The 15,787-nt window shown below is 61.6% G+C and overlaps 1 protein-coding gene across 5 annotated transcripts in view; it reads left to right on the top strand.

Annotated features, from left to right (window-relative positions):
- The first annotated feature begins 5,708 nt into the window (after nucleotides 1–5,708).
- The window catches only part of LSP1 (lymphocyte specific protein 1), a 40,117-nt gene continuing 30,038 nt past the window's right edge, over nucleotides 5,709–15,787 (top strand). Inside the window, exon 1 of one of the 5 annotated variants that reach the window (XM_072758742.1) lies at nucleotides 5,709–7,187. In XM_072758742.1, the coding sequence (XP_072614843.1) occupies nucleotides 7,120–7,187 (68 nt within the window). In that variant the 5' untranslated portion in view covers nucleotides 5,709–7,119. The remainder of the gene's footprint in view (nucleotides 7,188–15,787) is intronic. The other 4 variants (XM_072758741.1, XM_072758743.1, XM_072758739.1 and 1 more) reach the window with 4 other exon arrangements.

The following is a 15,787-nucleotide window of genomic DNA, read 5'->3' as shown; positions in this document are numbered from 1 at the left end:
GCCTGCAGATGCACAGCCTCGGGCAACGGGGCTTCCTGCTGCCATGAGTGGTGGGGATTTCTGCCGAGCGAGCACATGGCCCAGCACCTGGCCCTCAGTGAGGGCTCTGCATTCTAGAAAGATCCCTGTGGGGTGGGGAACAGGCAGTGCGAAGTGAGGCTGGAGGTGGGAGGGGGCGTAGGAAGCAGGGCCACCTCCTGGGAGGGAGGGAGGGTAGTGGTGGATGGGGAGACATCTAATAGGCCGAGTTCCCTCACTTGGTGGATGGATGGGGCAGATGGGACGTCCAGGCCCAGGCCCAGGCTGTTCTCCAGGGAGGGGGGCTCAGAGCCGGGGCCTGGTAGCAGGGGCTGGCTCTAGGCTGTGGGTTTGTGGGGTGCCAGGGTCTGGGTTGCAGATGGGGTTCTGGGTACAGGTACTGATGCCCTGATGATGAGGACCAGGACGATGGGCAGGTGGGTGGGAGAATCACGCTGTTGCTGGAGGTGGGCTGTCCAGGAAGGACCCCCCAAAGGGAGGAGGAGGGCGGCAAAGGTCAGGAGATCTGGCTCGCCCTGTGGGTGATGCAGGGTAGAGATGCAGCCCCAGGAAACCCTGGGGGGACCTTGGCCGGACTGTGACCAGTGAGGTGGGGCGGGGGGGGGGGGGGCGGGGAGAACCACGACAGGTGGCCCTGGAATCATAGTGCTGAAGGGCATGGGTGGGCCAGGTGGGTGTGTGCACACCTGTGTGGGGTGGTTCGGGCCCACAGCCCCTTCTGCGTCTGCTGGCCCTGAGGAGCACCCAGGCCTTGGTCTCTGACACCGTCCCACACAGAGGGCTTTGTGGGGGAGGGCCTGAGCTCAGCAATGATATTTGAGGGAGCAGGTAAGAAAGATGCAGAGCAGAAGGTGCGACAGAAGCGGAGTTTTGTGCCAAACAGATTGCGCCGCCGGTGGGCAGGACACCCCCGCACCGCCTCCAGGAAGCTGGCCAGGCACGCGGTCCTCGGGCGCCCAGGAGCCAGGCGGGTGAGTCGGTAGGAGAGGGTGTGAGTCTCCTTTGTACTGTTCTTATTCTCAAAACTTTTCTGTAAGTTTGAAACACTTTCTACAATGTGAAACTTCTCTTTGACCTTCCACACAATGAAATTCTTGAGCAACCATGAGAATAGATGACATGGGATGTGGAGACGTGGGTGTGGCCCACGCGCGGAGGCAGGGACCACAGGGCCGGCCCGCGGGGACAGGGGTATGGCAGCGGGGGTGAGGGGGCTGCCCTGGGACACGGGGATGGACAGCGGCGGTGCCCCCGTGGAGCTGGAAGGACTGGGACTGGCCCGGCTCAGGGGCTTCCCAGGAGGGGACACGACTCAGTGGGGCTTCCCGGCCCCCTTCATCTCCAGCCCCGCAGGCCAAGGGGAAGCCCGAGTGGGGCCCTGGGGCCAGAGTTCCTCTGTGAGTGAGCGAACGTCCGCCTCGCCTCCGCAGCCCAACCCTCTCCCCAGCCCGCCGCGCCCCTGCGACCTCCTCTCTGTGGTCCCTGAGCCCACGCTCTGTCTGGGCCCAGATCTGCCTTTGCCCCCAGTGGGAACTCCCTGCCCCCCGCCCCGACTCCTCCTGACAGGCTGCTGGGCTCAGTTTCCCCCACTATACAACTGGAGAAGGGAGCATCCACCCCACAGGAGCCAGGTGGGGAGGGACCCATGGCTCGTCTCCAGGCTCACAGACACCAGCTGCCTCAGCACCTGGCCTGGAAGCATCCCTGGGCTGTCCCTCGGCTGCCCCCACCCCACCCTCAGGTCTCCTTGATGTCACCTCCTCCAAGAAGGCTTCTGTGAGCCCTTGGCCCCCAGGGCCTGGCACGTCTGGGCCTGGGCATCCATTACCAGAGGGGAGGGGACAGGAGTCTGGGTGTCCACTGCCCAAGCCATGTACCTCTGCTCCCCTGGCTTCCTGCTGCCATGAGTGGTGGGGTCCCCCTCAGCCACACTGGCCGCCAGTGTCTCCCCATCTCCTCGCCAACGTCCTTCCTGGATGCAGAGCCTTTGTCCTGAGAAGGGGCCTCGCTCACAGGAAGACCCTCCAGACAGCTTTGCCTACCATGCCCACCTGCGGTCACCTGGGACCCTCCACCTCTGAATCACTCAAGGCCAGCCTTGGTGAGGGGCCCCCGGCCCTGCACCTGCCCCTGCACCCGCCCCTCACTTGGGAGGGGATTTCAGGCAACTGCAGGTGCAGACACATGCCAGCCCACCCGCCCTGCTGACCCCTAACCCCACCCGCCAGGTCCCTCCAGGATCCTCTCACCCAGTGACCTGGGCCTGCCTTTGCCAAGTCAGAACCCAGTGCCTGTCACCCCTTCCCACAGTGGCCACAGCCCAGGGGCACGTATGCTGAGTGGTGACGCTCCCGCCCTCACCTGGCCCCAGGGGCCCCAGCTCTGGGATCTCACCTTCCCTGACCTGGTCCCCAGCTGTCAGATGGGAGAAAGAGACACCTGCCTCACCGAGGCTGGTGAGGAGGGACATGGCTTGGCATCCCCAATCCCCAACCTGTCTGCCTCCAGCTCCCTTTCAGACTCCCCGTCTCCATCCATCCCCAGGCTGCACCTGTAGCCTCTTCCTTGTGCTCCTCACACCAGGACTCCAGAACCCAGCTCGCTGTGATGGAGGGAAGGGGACAGAGCCACCCCAGGCAGCCCCACAACAAACCTGCCTCATGTCTGTGGAAGCCCCCGCTGATTCGTCTGCCGGATGCTGCAGTGGGGGAAAGATATCCCGTCCCCCCACGACCCCTGCCTGTGCGAGCCCAGCGCATTCACACCACTGGCCCTGGACACCTTCGCTTGGCCTTCCTGCAGCGCCTCCAGCCCGGGACATCCATATCCCGAATCGTGTCCCACCCAGACTTTTCCTGCTTCATGCCCGAGCTGGTTGACCAACCACCCGGACCCCCAGGGTATCCTGGGTGCCCTGACTTCTCGCTGCCTTGCCCCGTATCCTGGAGATGGCAGGCAGGAGCTGGCTGGCTGCCTACAACATGCTGCCCTTTCCCTCCTGGACACAAGTCTCGGGGACCAGTGAGGCTCTGATCCTGAGCTCCTGTTGGCGTGTGTGCCCAGCCTGGCCCCTGGACCTCCCACGCTCTCTCCCAGTCTCCCCAGCCCTCCCCGCCCCTCCCCTGCCAGCAGGGACTGTGGGGTCCTGGAACAGCTGCAGAGCCTCCTCCCCACCCACAATGGCCCCAGGGTTGGACTAAAGTCAAGGTGGAGCCCCTGAGGTCCCCCTTCCCCAAGTAACAGATCCCTGTGGCCACAGATGCTCACTGTCCCTGCCTGGAGGCCAAGGCCCGAGGTCCAGGTGCAGGCAGATGGGGTCCTCCTGGGGCCTCTCTGCGTGTGTATGGACTGTTGTGCTCTCCTTGGGTCCTCACAGGGTCGGCTCTATGCGTGTCTGTATCCTGATCACTCTTCTGTAGGGATCCCGGGCACCCTGGATCAGGGCCACCCTGGTGAGCCCGTGTGACCTGGATCACCTGCGAAGCCCTCAGCTCCTGTGCGGCTGGCCGTGCCCCCAGGCCTGAACATGTAGAGGAGCCCACGACACTCTCCTCTCCACATGGTCATATTTATTTACCCGCTCAGTGTTCTTTCCTGAACCCTCAAAGCACCTTTCCCACTGCCCCGCGTGCCCACCTGCAGTGCCAGTTGCCCCGATCATTCCCAATCCCGCTGCCCAGCCTTTCCAAAGGCCCATGGTTTGACCTCTGCCACTTGCCACCTGGCCCTGGACACTGGCACATGGTGACACTCCTTCACCCACAGTGGCTTGAGCTCAGGCCTCAAGGGCCTTGTCTCACCCCTGTGCTCTGCTGGGATGCTGATTCCGACCGATCAGTTGTCGATTTCTGGCCTGACCTGTTCTGCGTGTTGACCCCTTCCCCATTCTTGACCTCTCCTTGCTCCTCTGTCCACCCTCCTATGCCCTCCCTCGTGTCTTGTCACCCAGTGTCACTGGAGCGTGTGGTCCTGACCCTCCTTCCCTCAGGGACCCATTGTCCCTGGGCCTTCCAGGCCACCTTGCCCATGGACCCAGCTGCCCCTAGACAGTGGCCTTGGCGTCTCACCAACAGCATGGAGTCGCTGAAGCCCCCAGGTCCTTCTGTGCTGCCCGCCCTGCACAGACCCTCCTCCTGGCCTGGCTTTCAGGGCCCCGTGCTCCTTGGCTCAGCACCTGTGGTGCGAGACGCCTGCCTGGCACCCACCCTGCCGCCCACAGAGCTTGCTCCAGCCTTGGATCGGCTTGTGGCTTCACTTGATCATGTCCTGGGTCACTTGTGTCACTGGACACTGCACCAGATTGGGAGGCATGAGGACGGTTGGGACAAGATCTCTATCCTCTCTACACCACCCTCTTATGGTTCTGAACGATGCCAAGGGGACAAACGATGGAGCATCTGTGTCTTGGGCAGACCATCTCCTCGGAGGGCCCGGGCAGTCCAGCCAGTCTGGATGGACACTGGGTCCCCGGGATGCCCTGGCCCATGTTCGTGCCCACTGGTCCGGGCCAAGTGGAGATGAGGGCCAGGTGAGGTGCTGCCTGTGAAGGGAGGCATGGGAGGCCCAGTGGGTGCTACCAGGAAGAGGGCCAAGGGCAGCAGGGTGACCCAGGATTTTGGGGGAGCTGCAGAGCAGGTCTCAGGGCCAGAGCTGGAGCTCAGACTGTGGGCCAGATGACTGTCCACCTGTGCAGACTTCTATGCCCTCTGCCATTTGTGGGGTTCAGGGGGAAGGCCTGGGTGACCCTGGGGAGGAAGCAGCAGTGTCTGAGCCCCTGCGGCACCCTGTGCACCCCCAGGCCCCACCTGGCGCTCCTGGAGAAGGGAGCTGCCTCCTGCCCTTTGCCCCCAGCAGGTGGTGGGGAGGCAGGGGCTGGGTGGCTGTCTGGAGTCCCAAGGCCAGAGCAGAAATGGATTGTCCCCCACCCCAGTCCCCGAGGATGGAAGCCCCAGCTCCAGGTGCAGGCAGGTGGGTCCCTTCTGAAGCACTGAGGTAGAGTCTGTTCCGGTCCATCCCCCGCTGCTGGTGACTTCCTGGTTTCTTGGAGGGGCTCCCTGGCTTGTAGCTGCACCCCTGCCTCCACCTCCGTGCTCACCTGCTCACCTTGCCTCTCCCTGTGAGGGAGTCTGACTCAAATCTCCATAAGGACACTGCCACATCGGGTGAGGCCCCCCTCATGACTTCACCAGCAAGGACCTCCTTCCCAAGTCAGGGCCTATTCTGAGGTCCCGGGGGCCAGGGGGACCCCTAGGAGTTTGGCCCCAGCAGGGGGGATCGGGCTTCCCTGGGTCTGTGGGGTGGGGGTAGGCAGGGGGGAGAGCGGCACGCTCCCAGGGCTGGGGGGGGGGGGGTGTCACACGTGCCAAGTGTCTGAGAGGAGATTAAACAGGCGGGTGGGCAGGTGAGGCCAGGCATCAGAGGCCAATCAAGGCAGAGCCGGACTCGTGGACCTGGAAGAGCCTGCACCTGCTTTCAAGCACCTGTTTCCCTTGTGAGATTCTTAATAAGTTTTGGCCCAGAGGCCCCACATCTTCCTTTTATCCCAGGCTCCATGAGTCTAGGCGCTGGTCCAGCTTTCAGGCAGCAAATGGCAGGGTCGGGAAGCCACATGTTGGGGTGGCCGCCTCCACCTGCCCTCACCCACCTGGCAAGGCCCCTACATTCCCAGCTGGGGTGTGGGGCCAACCTCACTGCAGGCCACAGGAAGGGACCTCGACAGTGGGGGACTCCTGGCACAGCCTGTGTCCCTGGGAATGCTGGCCAGGATGTTGAGGCCCAGCCCCCATGCAGATGGACATCCAGCTACCACATCTTCATCCAGGTTGGAAAGCGAGTGACCCCTGGAAACACCAGAGGGGACAGGAGAGGCCTCAGGCTGAGAGGTCCCTGGGGGCCCTGTGGGTTTACCTGTGCGGCCCTGGGCCTGGCCTGGGTCTCAAGCCCTGCCCTGTAGTCCCTGGGGTGAGTAGGAAGGCCTCCTGGAGCGGGGTGTGAGGGGGCTCGCAGCCTCCCCATCAGCTTGCCCCCCAGGCGGGCCCCACCTGATGGATGCACCCTCTGGGGCCCTATCGCTGGTTCCGCCTCCCTTTGCCCACAGTACTCTGCAAGTCCCTTCCAGCTGAATTTTTCAGGCCTTTGGCTGACCAGGGTGTGGCTGGATGGCCCGGTGCTCCCCCCTTCCTTTCTGGGGGCCCCAGGTCAACTCGGCTTGCCAGAGAAGTGTGCAATGCCTCCACGGCTGGTTCTGGGTTCTGGCCCTCACCACCACCCACCACCCCTCACTGACTTCTGAGCCCCTGGTCTGGGACCCCCAACAGCCGAGGACAGTAGCAGGTGGAAACGGCCTCCCTGGGGAGCTCCTGATTCCCCTGCCTCCAGTGCCTGGTGACACTGCCCAGTGTGGTGGGCCACAAGCTCCCCGAATCTGGGGGTGAAGGGGTCAGGGGAAGGGCAGCAGAGTGCAAGGAGCCCAGCAGCTCAGGAAAGTAAAGGAAATGCAAAGAGAAGGTGAGGGGTGTGCAGCGTGGCGGGGGGCAGGTCCATTTCCCGCAGGTCCCCAGCTGTCCGTCCCTGAAGATCTCAGACCAGCCAGGGGGGCCTGCGGTTGGTGCATCTACACTCTGCTCTGCAAGCACCCAGGACAGTCCATACAAGGAGGCCAAGATGCTTCAGGCAGAGACTTGGGACCAGAACTGGCCAGTGCTCATGGGGAGCCAGCCTTGCACAAAGAGGCTACCAGGCCAGGACTATGGGGGGATCCATGAAGGCCTGGGCGCTCCCTGACAGACATCGGTCCCAGCCCCTGCACCCACCGCTGCCTTCTCAGGGCCCCTCTCTGTCACCCCTGCCCCTGCAACTTGCTTAACACTTCCTGATGGTTGGTTTTTTTCTCTGCTCTTGCATCAACAAATTAAAAAACAACACCCCAACCTCAGCCCCAGTGTGCTTCAAACCTCAACCTGCAGCCGGAAGGGGGAAGTGAAACCCGGCTGGGGGTGGGGGCTCTGGGGCCAGCCGCTTGAGGAAGCACCCAGAGCCACAGGGCGCACGCACGGTGCGAATCGGCCCGACGCCAGCCCAATGGCCCAGGCTCCGAGCCACCCCAGCTCCGAGGAGCAGGAAAAGCTGTTGGCGGAGAACGATGCCGGGTAAGGGTCTGTTCGGGGTGCACAGAAGTTGCTGCATTTACATGGGGGCCGGGGGGCAGGGGTCAGGACCGCTTAACCTGGCGGTGGATGGAGCCATGGGGGGCTCCGGGTGGCACAGGGGCCTCAGGGGCCTTCCTGGGCCCCCATCTCACCGTGCGGGGAGTGGACGCCTCTGCAGCTGCGCTTGGGTGGGAGAGGCCAGCTTCGCCCACCAGTCCCTGGGACGCCTGGACACCTGATGCAGGGACTTGGATGGGGCCTTGGACAAGCAGGCCAGAGCTTTGAGGGCAGGAGGTGGGGGGGCGGGGAGGGGCCCGGGGCCAGGAGGACTGCCCAATGGGGGATGCTTCTCCCCAAGACCTTCAAAGTTTGTGCTTGAGGCCAGGCGGGCTCCCTCCCCCAAGCTGCCTCCTCCCCACCCCTACCTCGGTGATGGAGGATGCTGAGGATGCTGGCCGGTGCCTGTTCAGAGGTTGGAGATGGGATGCGAGGGGGCCATGGGCTGAGGCTGTGCCCTGGCAGGAAGGCCTACCTGTGCCGCCACAGCCAGAGCCGGGCAGAGGGCCCACGGAGCCGCCGCTGGGTGCCAGCCTATGCAGGCACCGAGGAGGGCTGCTGGCGGGCTGGCGGGCTGGTGGGCGCCGCTGGGTACCAGCCTATGCAGGCACCGAGGAGGGCTGCTGGCGGGCTGGCGGGCTGGTGGGCGCCGCTGGGTGCCAGCCTATGCAGGCACCGAGGAGGGCTGCTGGCTGAGTCAGGTGTGGGGGTCTGACGGCTCCAGGGCGCAGATGCCAGCAGAGATGAGAGGCAGCGTCTTGGGGACAGGTGGGGCTCCGATGGGGCAGAGCCATTTTCAGATGGGGGGGCAAGTGGGGGTGGAGGCCCCCAGGCCTGGAGGACTATTGTTGGGGCTGCTGCCCAGGCAAGCGGAAGGGAAGGAGTAGGCGCCCCGGGCCAGAGCCACAAGCATGGAGATGAGGGCCCTGCGGGGACCGGACCGCTGTCACCTGCCCCAGAGCAGCTGCTGGGCAGGCCTGGGGGGGCCACCAGGACCAGGCCTCTGCAGCCTGGTGCGGTGGGGGGCTCCCCACAGCCTCAGGGCTGACTTGCTAAGTGGATTCTAACCCTGGCTTCTCTGTTGGAGGCTGGTGGCCAGGTACTTGATCCTGTGACAATGTCTTTATTCATAATGAGGGAAAAGATGCAAATGTCTGCCGTGTGTGTGTGTGTGTGTGTGTGTGTGTGTGTGTGTGTGTGTGTGTGTGTGGGCAGATGGTCACCTTCTCCTTGCGCTGACCCCCACGGCGCCCTGGCTCGGGGGCTTCGGGGACCAAGCGCTAGGGGGAGGCGGGAGGCCGAGCAGCTTCTGGAAAGAGCAGCAGGGGTCAGGGTGCAAGTGCCAGGCTGGGGCTGTGGGGGCCCCTCGCGGGGGACCCATCGTTGGGGTGGGTGGGGCCGTGGAGCTCACTGTGTCCTGCCCAGGGGCGACCGACAAACAGCTGTGCCCCACTCAGAAATGGCTCCTCACGTCAGCACCATCCCTGTGCTCTTCCAGCCACCGCATGCCCATAGAAGGGCACGGCTTGGGCAGTCTGGCTCCGGCACCCCGCCTCCCTCCTTGGCCCCATCCTTGGCCCTCCTGCTCCCAGCTGTCCTGCAGGCAGAGGAGAAGCAGGACAGCGTGGACCTGGCCGAGGCCTGGGCAGGCGGGAGGCGGGGCTGCACCTGTGCTGGCTCCGTCAGGAGCCCCGCTGGACAAGGGCCGGCTGCCCCCAGGCCCTAGAACCTGGGACCCCGCAAACGTCATCCCCGCAGTGTGGTGTCAGAATGAAACCGAGACCCAGGGTGAGGCAGGTTCTCATTGCACAAGGTGACTAAGGAACCGGGGATTTTCCTGTCCATGGTGGTGAGAAGTCCCAGTGCCCGGGGTGGGGACTCGTGGCCTGGAAAGCCCCCACCCAGCAGCCCCTGGGAAGGCCAAGGCTGGGCAGGGTCTATGGAGCTGGAGCACTCAGACAAGATCTGCCCCCAGAGCACCCCACACTGCCTGCACCAGGACATCGCCCCTCCCACCTGGCCAGGTCAGGCCACATCCCTACAACTGGGCAGCAAGCTGCCCCCTCAGATGACCCAGTGGGGGGCCACCCCCCTCAGACTCTCCCAGGATGGGGCCACTTCCCTCAGACTGTCCCAGGATGGGGCCACTGCCTTCAGATGATCCAAGAGGGGGCCACTTCCCTCAGACTGTCCCAGAATGGGGCCACTTGCTTCAGGCTGTCCCAGGACAGGGCCACTGCCTTCAGATGATCCAAGAGGGGTCACCTCCTTCAGGCTGTCACAGGATGGGGCCACCTCCCTCAAATGACCCAGGATGGAATCTCCCTCTAGGACTGTCCCAGGATGGGGCACCCTCCAAAACCAGTCCTGGGTGGGGTGTGGGCCCCTACTCCATCCACCTGTGGTCCGGGTCCCAGTGCTCTCTCCTCACTCTGGCTGCCGGGCCGTGGGGTACCCCAGAGCAGAGCAGGGCCACTGGGCTTCAGGGTGGTTCTGTGTGGCCTCCCAGGTGGAGCTGAGAAGGGCCCTGACCCCACACCGTGCACAGAGGCCAAAGTCCACATGGTGCCAGAGCGGGGGGTTCCTGTTCCTAGGGATCCTGGCTTTGACGTGTCCAAATCCTGGAACCCCAACCCCCTTGAGGCCCCGTGTGCACCCCAACCCCCCCAGGGCCAGACCATGCTGTGCTGGGTCCTCCCTGCCCTGCACCCACAGACAGGCCTCACCCTGGCCACAGCCCAGCCCACTCCCCAGCTTGGCAAGATGCCCTCTCCTGGGGGTCTCCAGGCCATGGCCCCACCGTGCTCTTTCTCCATGAAGCCATCAGACCCCCCCGTGGAACCACTTACCACGGGGCAGCAAAATCCATGCCTCCTGGGGGCCACTGGAGGCCTGCTCCGGTCATGCTGGCCTCACTCCCCTCCAAGGTCGGCACTCCCAGCAACTCCCAGTCCCACCAGGTGTCAGACCGACCTTCTCAGCACTACCTGGCTGTCCTGTCCCTTCCCCAGGTTTCCAAAGCCTCCTCCAGGTCAACTTAGGTGACCATACCCTAGGTTCCCTGAGCATCTGTCACTTCCCATGGTCCACGCTGCCCTGTGAGACCTGCCTCTGTCATGGGTCCTGGGTCCTGTCCTGGGAACCCTGGTCCTGTCCTGCGAACCTGGTCCTGTCCTGGGAACCTGGTCCTGTCTTGGGAGCCCTGGTCCTGTCCTGGGAACCTGGTCCTGTCCTGGGTGCCCTGATCCTGTCCTGGGAACCCTGTTCCTGTCTTAGGAGCCCTGATTCTGTCCTGGGAACCTGGTCCTGTCCTGGGAACATGGTCCTGTCCTGGGTGCCCTGATCCTGTCCTGGGTGCCCTGGTTCTGTCTTGGGAGCCCTGGTTCTGTCCTGGGAACCCTGTCCTGTCCTGGAAACGCTGGTTCAGTCCTGAGAACCCTAGTTCTGTCCTGGGAGCCCTGGGCCTGTCCTGGGTGCCCTGATCCTGTCCTGGGAACCCTGTCCTGTCCTGGAAATGCTGGTTCAGTCCTGAGAACCCTAGTTCTGTCCTGGGAGCCCTGGGCCTGACCTGGGTGCCCTGGTCCTGTCCTGGGTGCCCTGGTTCTGTCTTGGGAGCCCTGTCCTGTCCTGGAAACGCTGGTTCAGTCCTGATAACTCTAGTTCTGTCCTGGGAGCCCTGGTTCTGTCCTGGGTGCCCTGATCCTGTCCAGGGTGCCCTGGTCCTGTCCTGGGAACCCGGTCCTGTCCTGGGAGTCCTGGTTCTGTCCTGGAAACTCTGGTTCAGTCCTGAGAACCCTAGTTCTGTCCTGGGTGCCCTGGTCCTGTCCTGGGAATCCCGGTCCTATCCTGGGAATCCCGGTCCTGTCCTGGGAGCCCTGGTCCTATCCTGGGAGTCCTGGTCCTGTCCTTGGTGCCTTGGTCCTGTCCTTGGTGCCCTGGTCCTGTCCTTGGTGCCCTGGTCCTGTCCTGGGAGCCCTGGTCCTGTCCTGGGAGCCCTGGTCCTGTCCTGGGAACCCGGTCCTGTCCTGGGAGTCCTGGTTCTGTCCTGGGAGCCCTGGTCCTGTCCTGGATGCCCTGGTCCCGTCCTGGGAGCCCTGGTCCTGTCCTGGATGCCCTGGTCCTGTCCTGGGTGCCCTGGTCCTGTCCTGGGAGTCCTGGTCCTGTCCTGGGTGCCCTGGTTCTGTCATGGGAATCCTGGTCTTGTCCTGAGAACCATCATGGTTCTGTCCTGGGAGCCCTGATCCTGTCCTGGAAAACCTGGTTCTGTCCTGGGAAGCCTGGTCCTGTCCTGGGAGGCCTGGGCCTGTCCTGGGAGGCCTGGGCCTGTCCTAGGAGCCCTGGTCCTGTCCTGAGAACCATGGTTCTGTCCTGAGAACCATGGTTCTGTCATGGGAGCCCTGGTGCTGTCCTGGGAATCCTGTTCCTGTCCTGGGAGCCCTGGTGCTGTCCTGAGAATCCTGGTCCTGTCCTGAGAACCATGGTTCTGTCCTGGGAGCCCTGGTCCTGTCCTGGGTACTCTGGTCCTGTCCTGGTGCCCTGGTCCTGTCCTGGGAGGCCTGGGCCTGTCCTGGGAACTCTGGTTCAGTCCTGAGAACCCTAGTTCTGTCCTGGGAGCCCTGTCCTGCCCTCTCCCACCTAGGCTCACTGGGCTGCTCCAGCTCTGGATGACCCTGACAGGGGCAGCAATTGGGTGAACAGTTGTCTCTCTACCACCTAAGCTCCTAACCCCCACTGCCTTTTGGGTAGGACATGGCTCCTGGTCCCACGTGACTCAGGGATGCCACCTTCATCAACTCTCCATGTGCAAAGCTACGTGGCAGGAGAGGGCAGGAACCACCTTCGGGGCCACTCTAGTCAGAGTCCCTTGCTGGGCTGCCTGCCCCTGCAGACTCTCTGGGCTTGCCCTCTGGGCTCCAGGGTTTTTAGGAGAGAGGAGGACACAGGTCCCCTCAGGGTTATAGGTGGTGGCAGGGCTGGAAGGGAGAGGCTGAGTTGGCCAAGAGGCTAGGAATGCCCTGGATTTCATATTCCTGCACCACAGAGGGAGGCAGAGGCGGAGGGCCTGTGGCATTGGAGTGGCAAGACCCCATGGCTCAGAAACCCCCAAGCAGCCAGACGTCCTGGTGGCCCGTCCACCCACTGGCCCTCCCAGGGAGGCTGGATGATACTTGGTAGAGCCAGGATGCAGGGCTCTGGAGCACCCCCTGAGGAGGACCAGGACTGGGCCCTGGTGGCAGGCTGGAAGGCGGTGCGTTAGGGGTGGCACCCTGGGGCTCCTTCCCCCCACCCTGCCCAGGGGCCAGACCTGACAGCAGCAGTCAGAGCAGGCTCAGGCCTAGGGACGCCCAGATGGGCCTCCTCTCCTCCTTCCTCCAGGTCAGGGGGCTCAGGCGCCCGGAAGTTTCTCAGAGAGGGGGAGGCTGAGCTCAACCCAGATGATGGATGCCTCCTCCTGGGCAGGGGCTCACGAGGTCACTGGCTTCCTCCTGCTTTCCATCTGGGTCCTGTCACATTCCTTCCCTAGGTGGGGGACAGGGAGAGGACACCACACCACACTCGGGGACATTGCAGCCCCCAGCCCTGCTGATTCAGGAAGCCGGAAATCCTCCCCTGCATCCTGGCCCCTCCCTCCCTGGTCCCCATCTGCCTTCTCATAAAAAGAAAACATAGGAGCCACACGGGGGCAGTGCCAGGAGTGTCTCAGGGACCAGGAGGGGGCAGGCACCAGGCGGAGTGGCAATGTGGACCAATGCACGACCCCACTAGCCTGCCCCTGGCTCAGTTTCCCTCAGAGGGTGCCAGAGTTATGGAGAGCCCTGGGTCAGGAAGATGAGGGTTCCAGCAGCTTGGCTGAGAACTTGGGCTGTGATCTCCTGGGGTCTGAGTTCCCAGGGCCTGGGGGAGAGGCACGGGGTCCTAGGACCACGTTCAGCACCTCTTTCTGGGACAAGTGAGCCTCAGTTTCCCCGTGTGCCAGACTTCATCAGCTCTTTTCATAGCCAGTGAGGCACTTCATAGGGAAAAACCAAGGCTTAGAAGGGCTGAGTGTGCTGTTGAGAGGCACTGTCCCCAGCCTGGAGGGATGCTGGCTGGCCCTAGTTTGGTGTGTCTCCTAACAATGCTGGCCTGTAGGGACCCTCTCTGGGGGACCTGTGTCCCCTGCAGGCTCACAATCAGGGTTCTGAGGACCTGACAAGGCCTCAGGGGACCCAGGGTGTCTGGGTTGCCCCTTGGAGTCGCTCAGTAACACCACATAGCCCTGTGGATGGCTCTGCACCTGCAGGTTCCCACCAGGGCGAGGGAGGTGCCTCCTGGAAACTATCCAGAATAGGGCATAGCTAAGAAGACAGCTCCAGGGACCTCCCCAAAGGCAGGAATGGGACATGGCAATGTCAGAATAACCTGATTCATTCTAGAGGCTTCTCTCCCAAGAAATCCTCTTTCTAGGGGCTTCTAACACCTTCTTGGAGGTTGGGGACCGAGGGCAACCAGCAAAGGGAGTTCTCAAACCTTTGGTAGGTGGGAGTACACAGCCACTGGCCCTCAGCCCCTGCCCCACCCTCACTCCCATGAAGCTGGAGAGAGGGGCTGAGGGCCTATGTGGGGTATAGGGTGGCCAGGAGATTAGGAAATTGAGGAAATCAGGCCTCCTAAGCCTGCTGGCCAGTATAGCTGTGTGGTGCCAGACACAGGCAGATAAGAGGTAGAGGTGGGAGTTGGGGAGGAAAGCCCCTCATCCCTTCCTGAGGCCAGGCCAACTGTCTCCAAACTCCATCTGCTAACTGCCTCCAAGCTGGGAAACTGGGGGTGGGTGGGGTGGGGTAGGGACCACTGTCTCATCCTACTGGCTGGGAAGGAGGGGCTATCTGGGAACTCAGAGCCTGCCTACGGTGCCCTCCGAGGCACCCACATCCCCTGGCAGGAGTGGGAGAGACTTGGGCCTTGGAGCCTGCAGTAGAGGCAGCTGTGTGGACACACAAAAGACAGCAGGAGTACGGGGTATGACAAGAGTGGGGGGAAGTAGCAGGTTCTCCGCCCACCTCAAGCCTCAGCTTCCTCAGCTGTGTACAAGCTGTGTGGGAGGAAGAGGGGAGGGTCACTGCCCTGCTCTGTGCCTGTCAGGCGGGATCCCAGAGGCTGCTCCTTCCTACTTCTCACAGATGTCTATGCCTCTTCCTGGATGTAACTGGCTATTTTTGTGGCGTTGCTTCTGAGGTAACCAAAGGGTGTCTTCTCTTCCTCCCCCAGCTACCTGCCCTCAAAAGAGAAATGGGACAGATGAATCTAGCCAGTTGATTTTGGAGGAACCTAGAAAGAAACTTTAGTCTTTCAGTCTCATCCCCAACCCAATCTCACCTTCCTCACAACACCCACCACCCCACTACCCTGGCCCCTCTCCCTTTGCTGGGCTGAGATCCACATAAGACAGATAAGGACTCAGGGCATTTGGAGGCTGCCTTCTCTGTAAGTCAGGGACATTTCTCTATCCAGGGTCACCTCAGGAGCCATGAAGGCCACCTCCTTACCCTCTCTCCCCACCCACACCTGGGCTCCACTGCCTGTTGCATGTTTCATTGGGATACTGCTTTGTGAGAGTGTGTGTGTTGAGAATGTTTGAGCAAGAGGAAAGATTCCTACTTCTTCAGCCTCTATTTAGGTTCTGCTGTAATGCTCAGCCTACTGGGACATGAAGATCTTGTCTTCTCTTTTATCTTCTTGAGCTACAAGGTTATATCACACATGAAGAAAGAAAAAGCTAAAAGACTTAATGATGGAGAAAAGTATGAATGAAAGAAAAGTGCATAAAGGAAGGAAGAGCTGGCTAGCTGGATGATTGATGGACAGATGGATGGATGAATGGATAGACGGGTGGATGAGTAGATGGGATGAATGGGTGGATGGATGTGTAGATGGATAGATGAGTGAATGGATGGGAGGATGGATGGGTAAATGGATGTGTGGTTGGATGATGGATAGATGGATGGATGGATGAATAGGTGGGTGATGGAGAGATGGATGGGTGGGTAGAAGGATGATGGGTGGTGGGTGAGTAGATGGGTGAATGAATGAATAGATGGATGATGGATAGATATGTGGATGGATGGTTGGATAATTGGTTGAGTAGATGGGTAGGTGGGTGGACAGAGAGATGGATGGATGGATGGATGGATGGATAGATGGGTGGGTGGGTGGATGGATTAACTGGTGAATGGACATATGGAATGGAAGTATGGGTAGGCTGATGGGTAAATTGATGGAATGCTGACAAATAAATAATTGGATAGACTAATAGAAGTTTATCAAGACATGTGGATGGATATGGTTAATGGGTTGATTTTTAGATGGACAGACTGAGAAATACAGGAAGTGATAGATAAATAGAAAGATGATAGTAAACAGACATACGATTGGTGCTGGATTAAACTATTGAAGAGGCAGATTGATGAACAGAGAAGCACTTAAGCCAGGAATTTTACACTCACTCTTCTCTCTTTCTAGAACACTTCCTCCTACCAGTGTATATAGCTATCTTAAATATTTCT

This window comes from Vulpes vulpes, chromosome 5, assembly GCF_048418805.1.
Source record: "Vulpes vulpes isolate BD-2025 chromosome 5, VulVul3, whole genome shotgun sequence".
NCBI classification, from domain to species: Eukaryota; Metazoa; Chordata; class Mammalia; order Carnivora; family Canidae; genus Vulpes; species Vulpes vulpes.
Note: the sequence above shows the minus strand (reverse complement) of the source record. Positions and strands in the feature narration are given on the sequence as shown.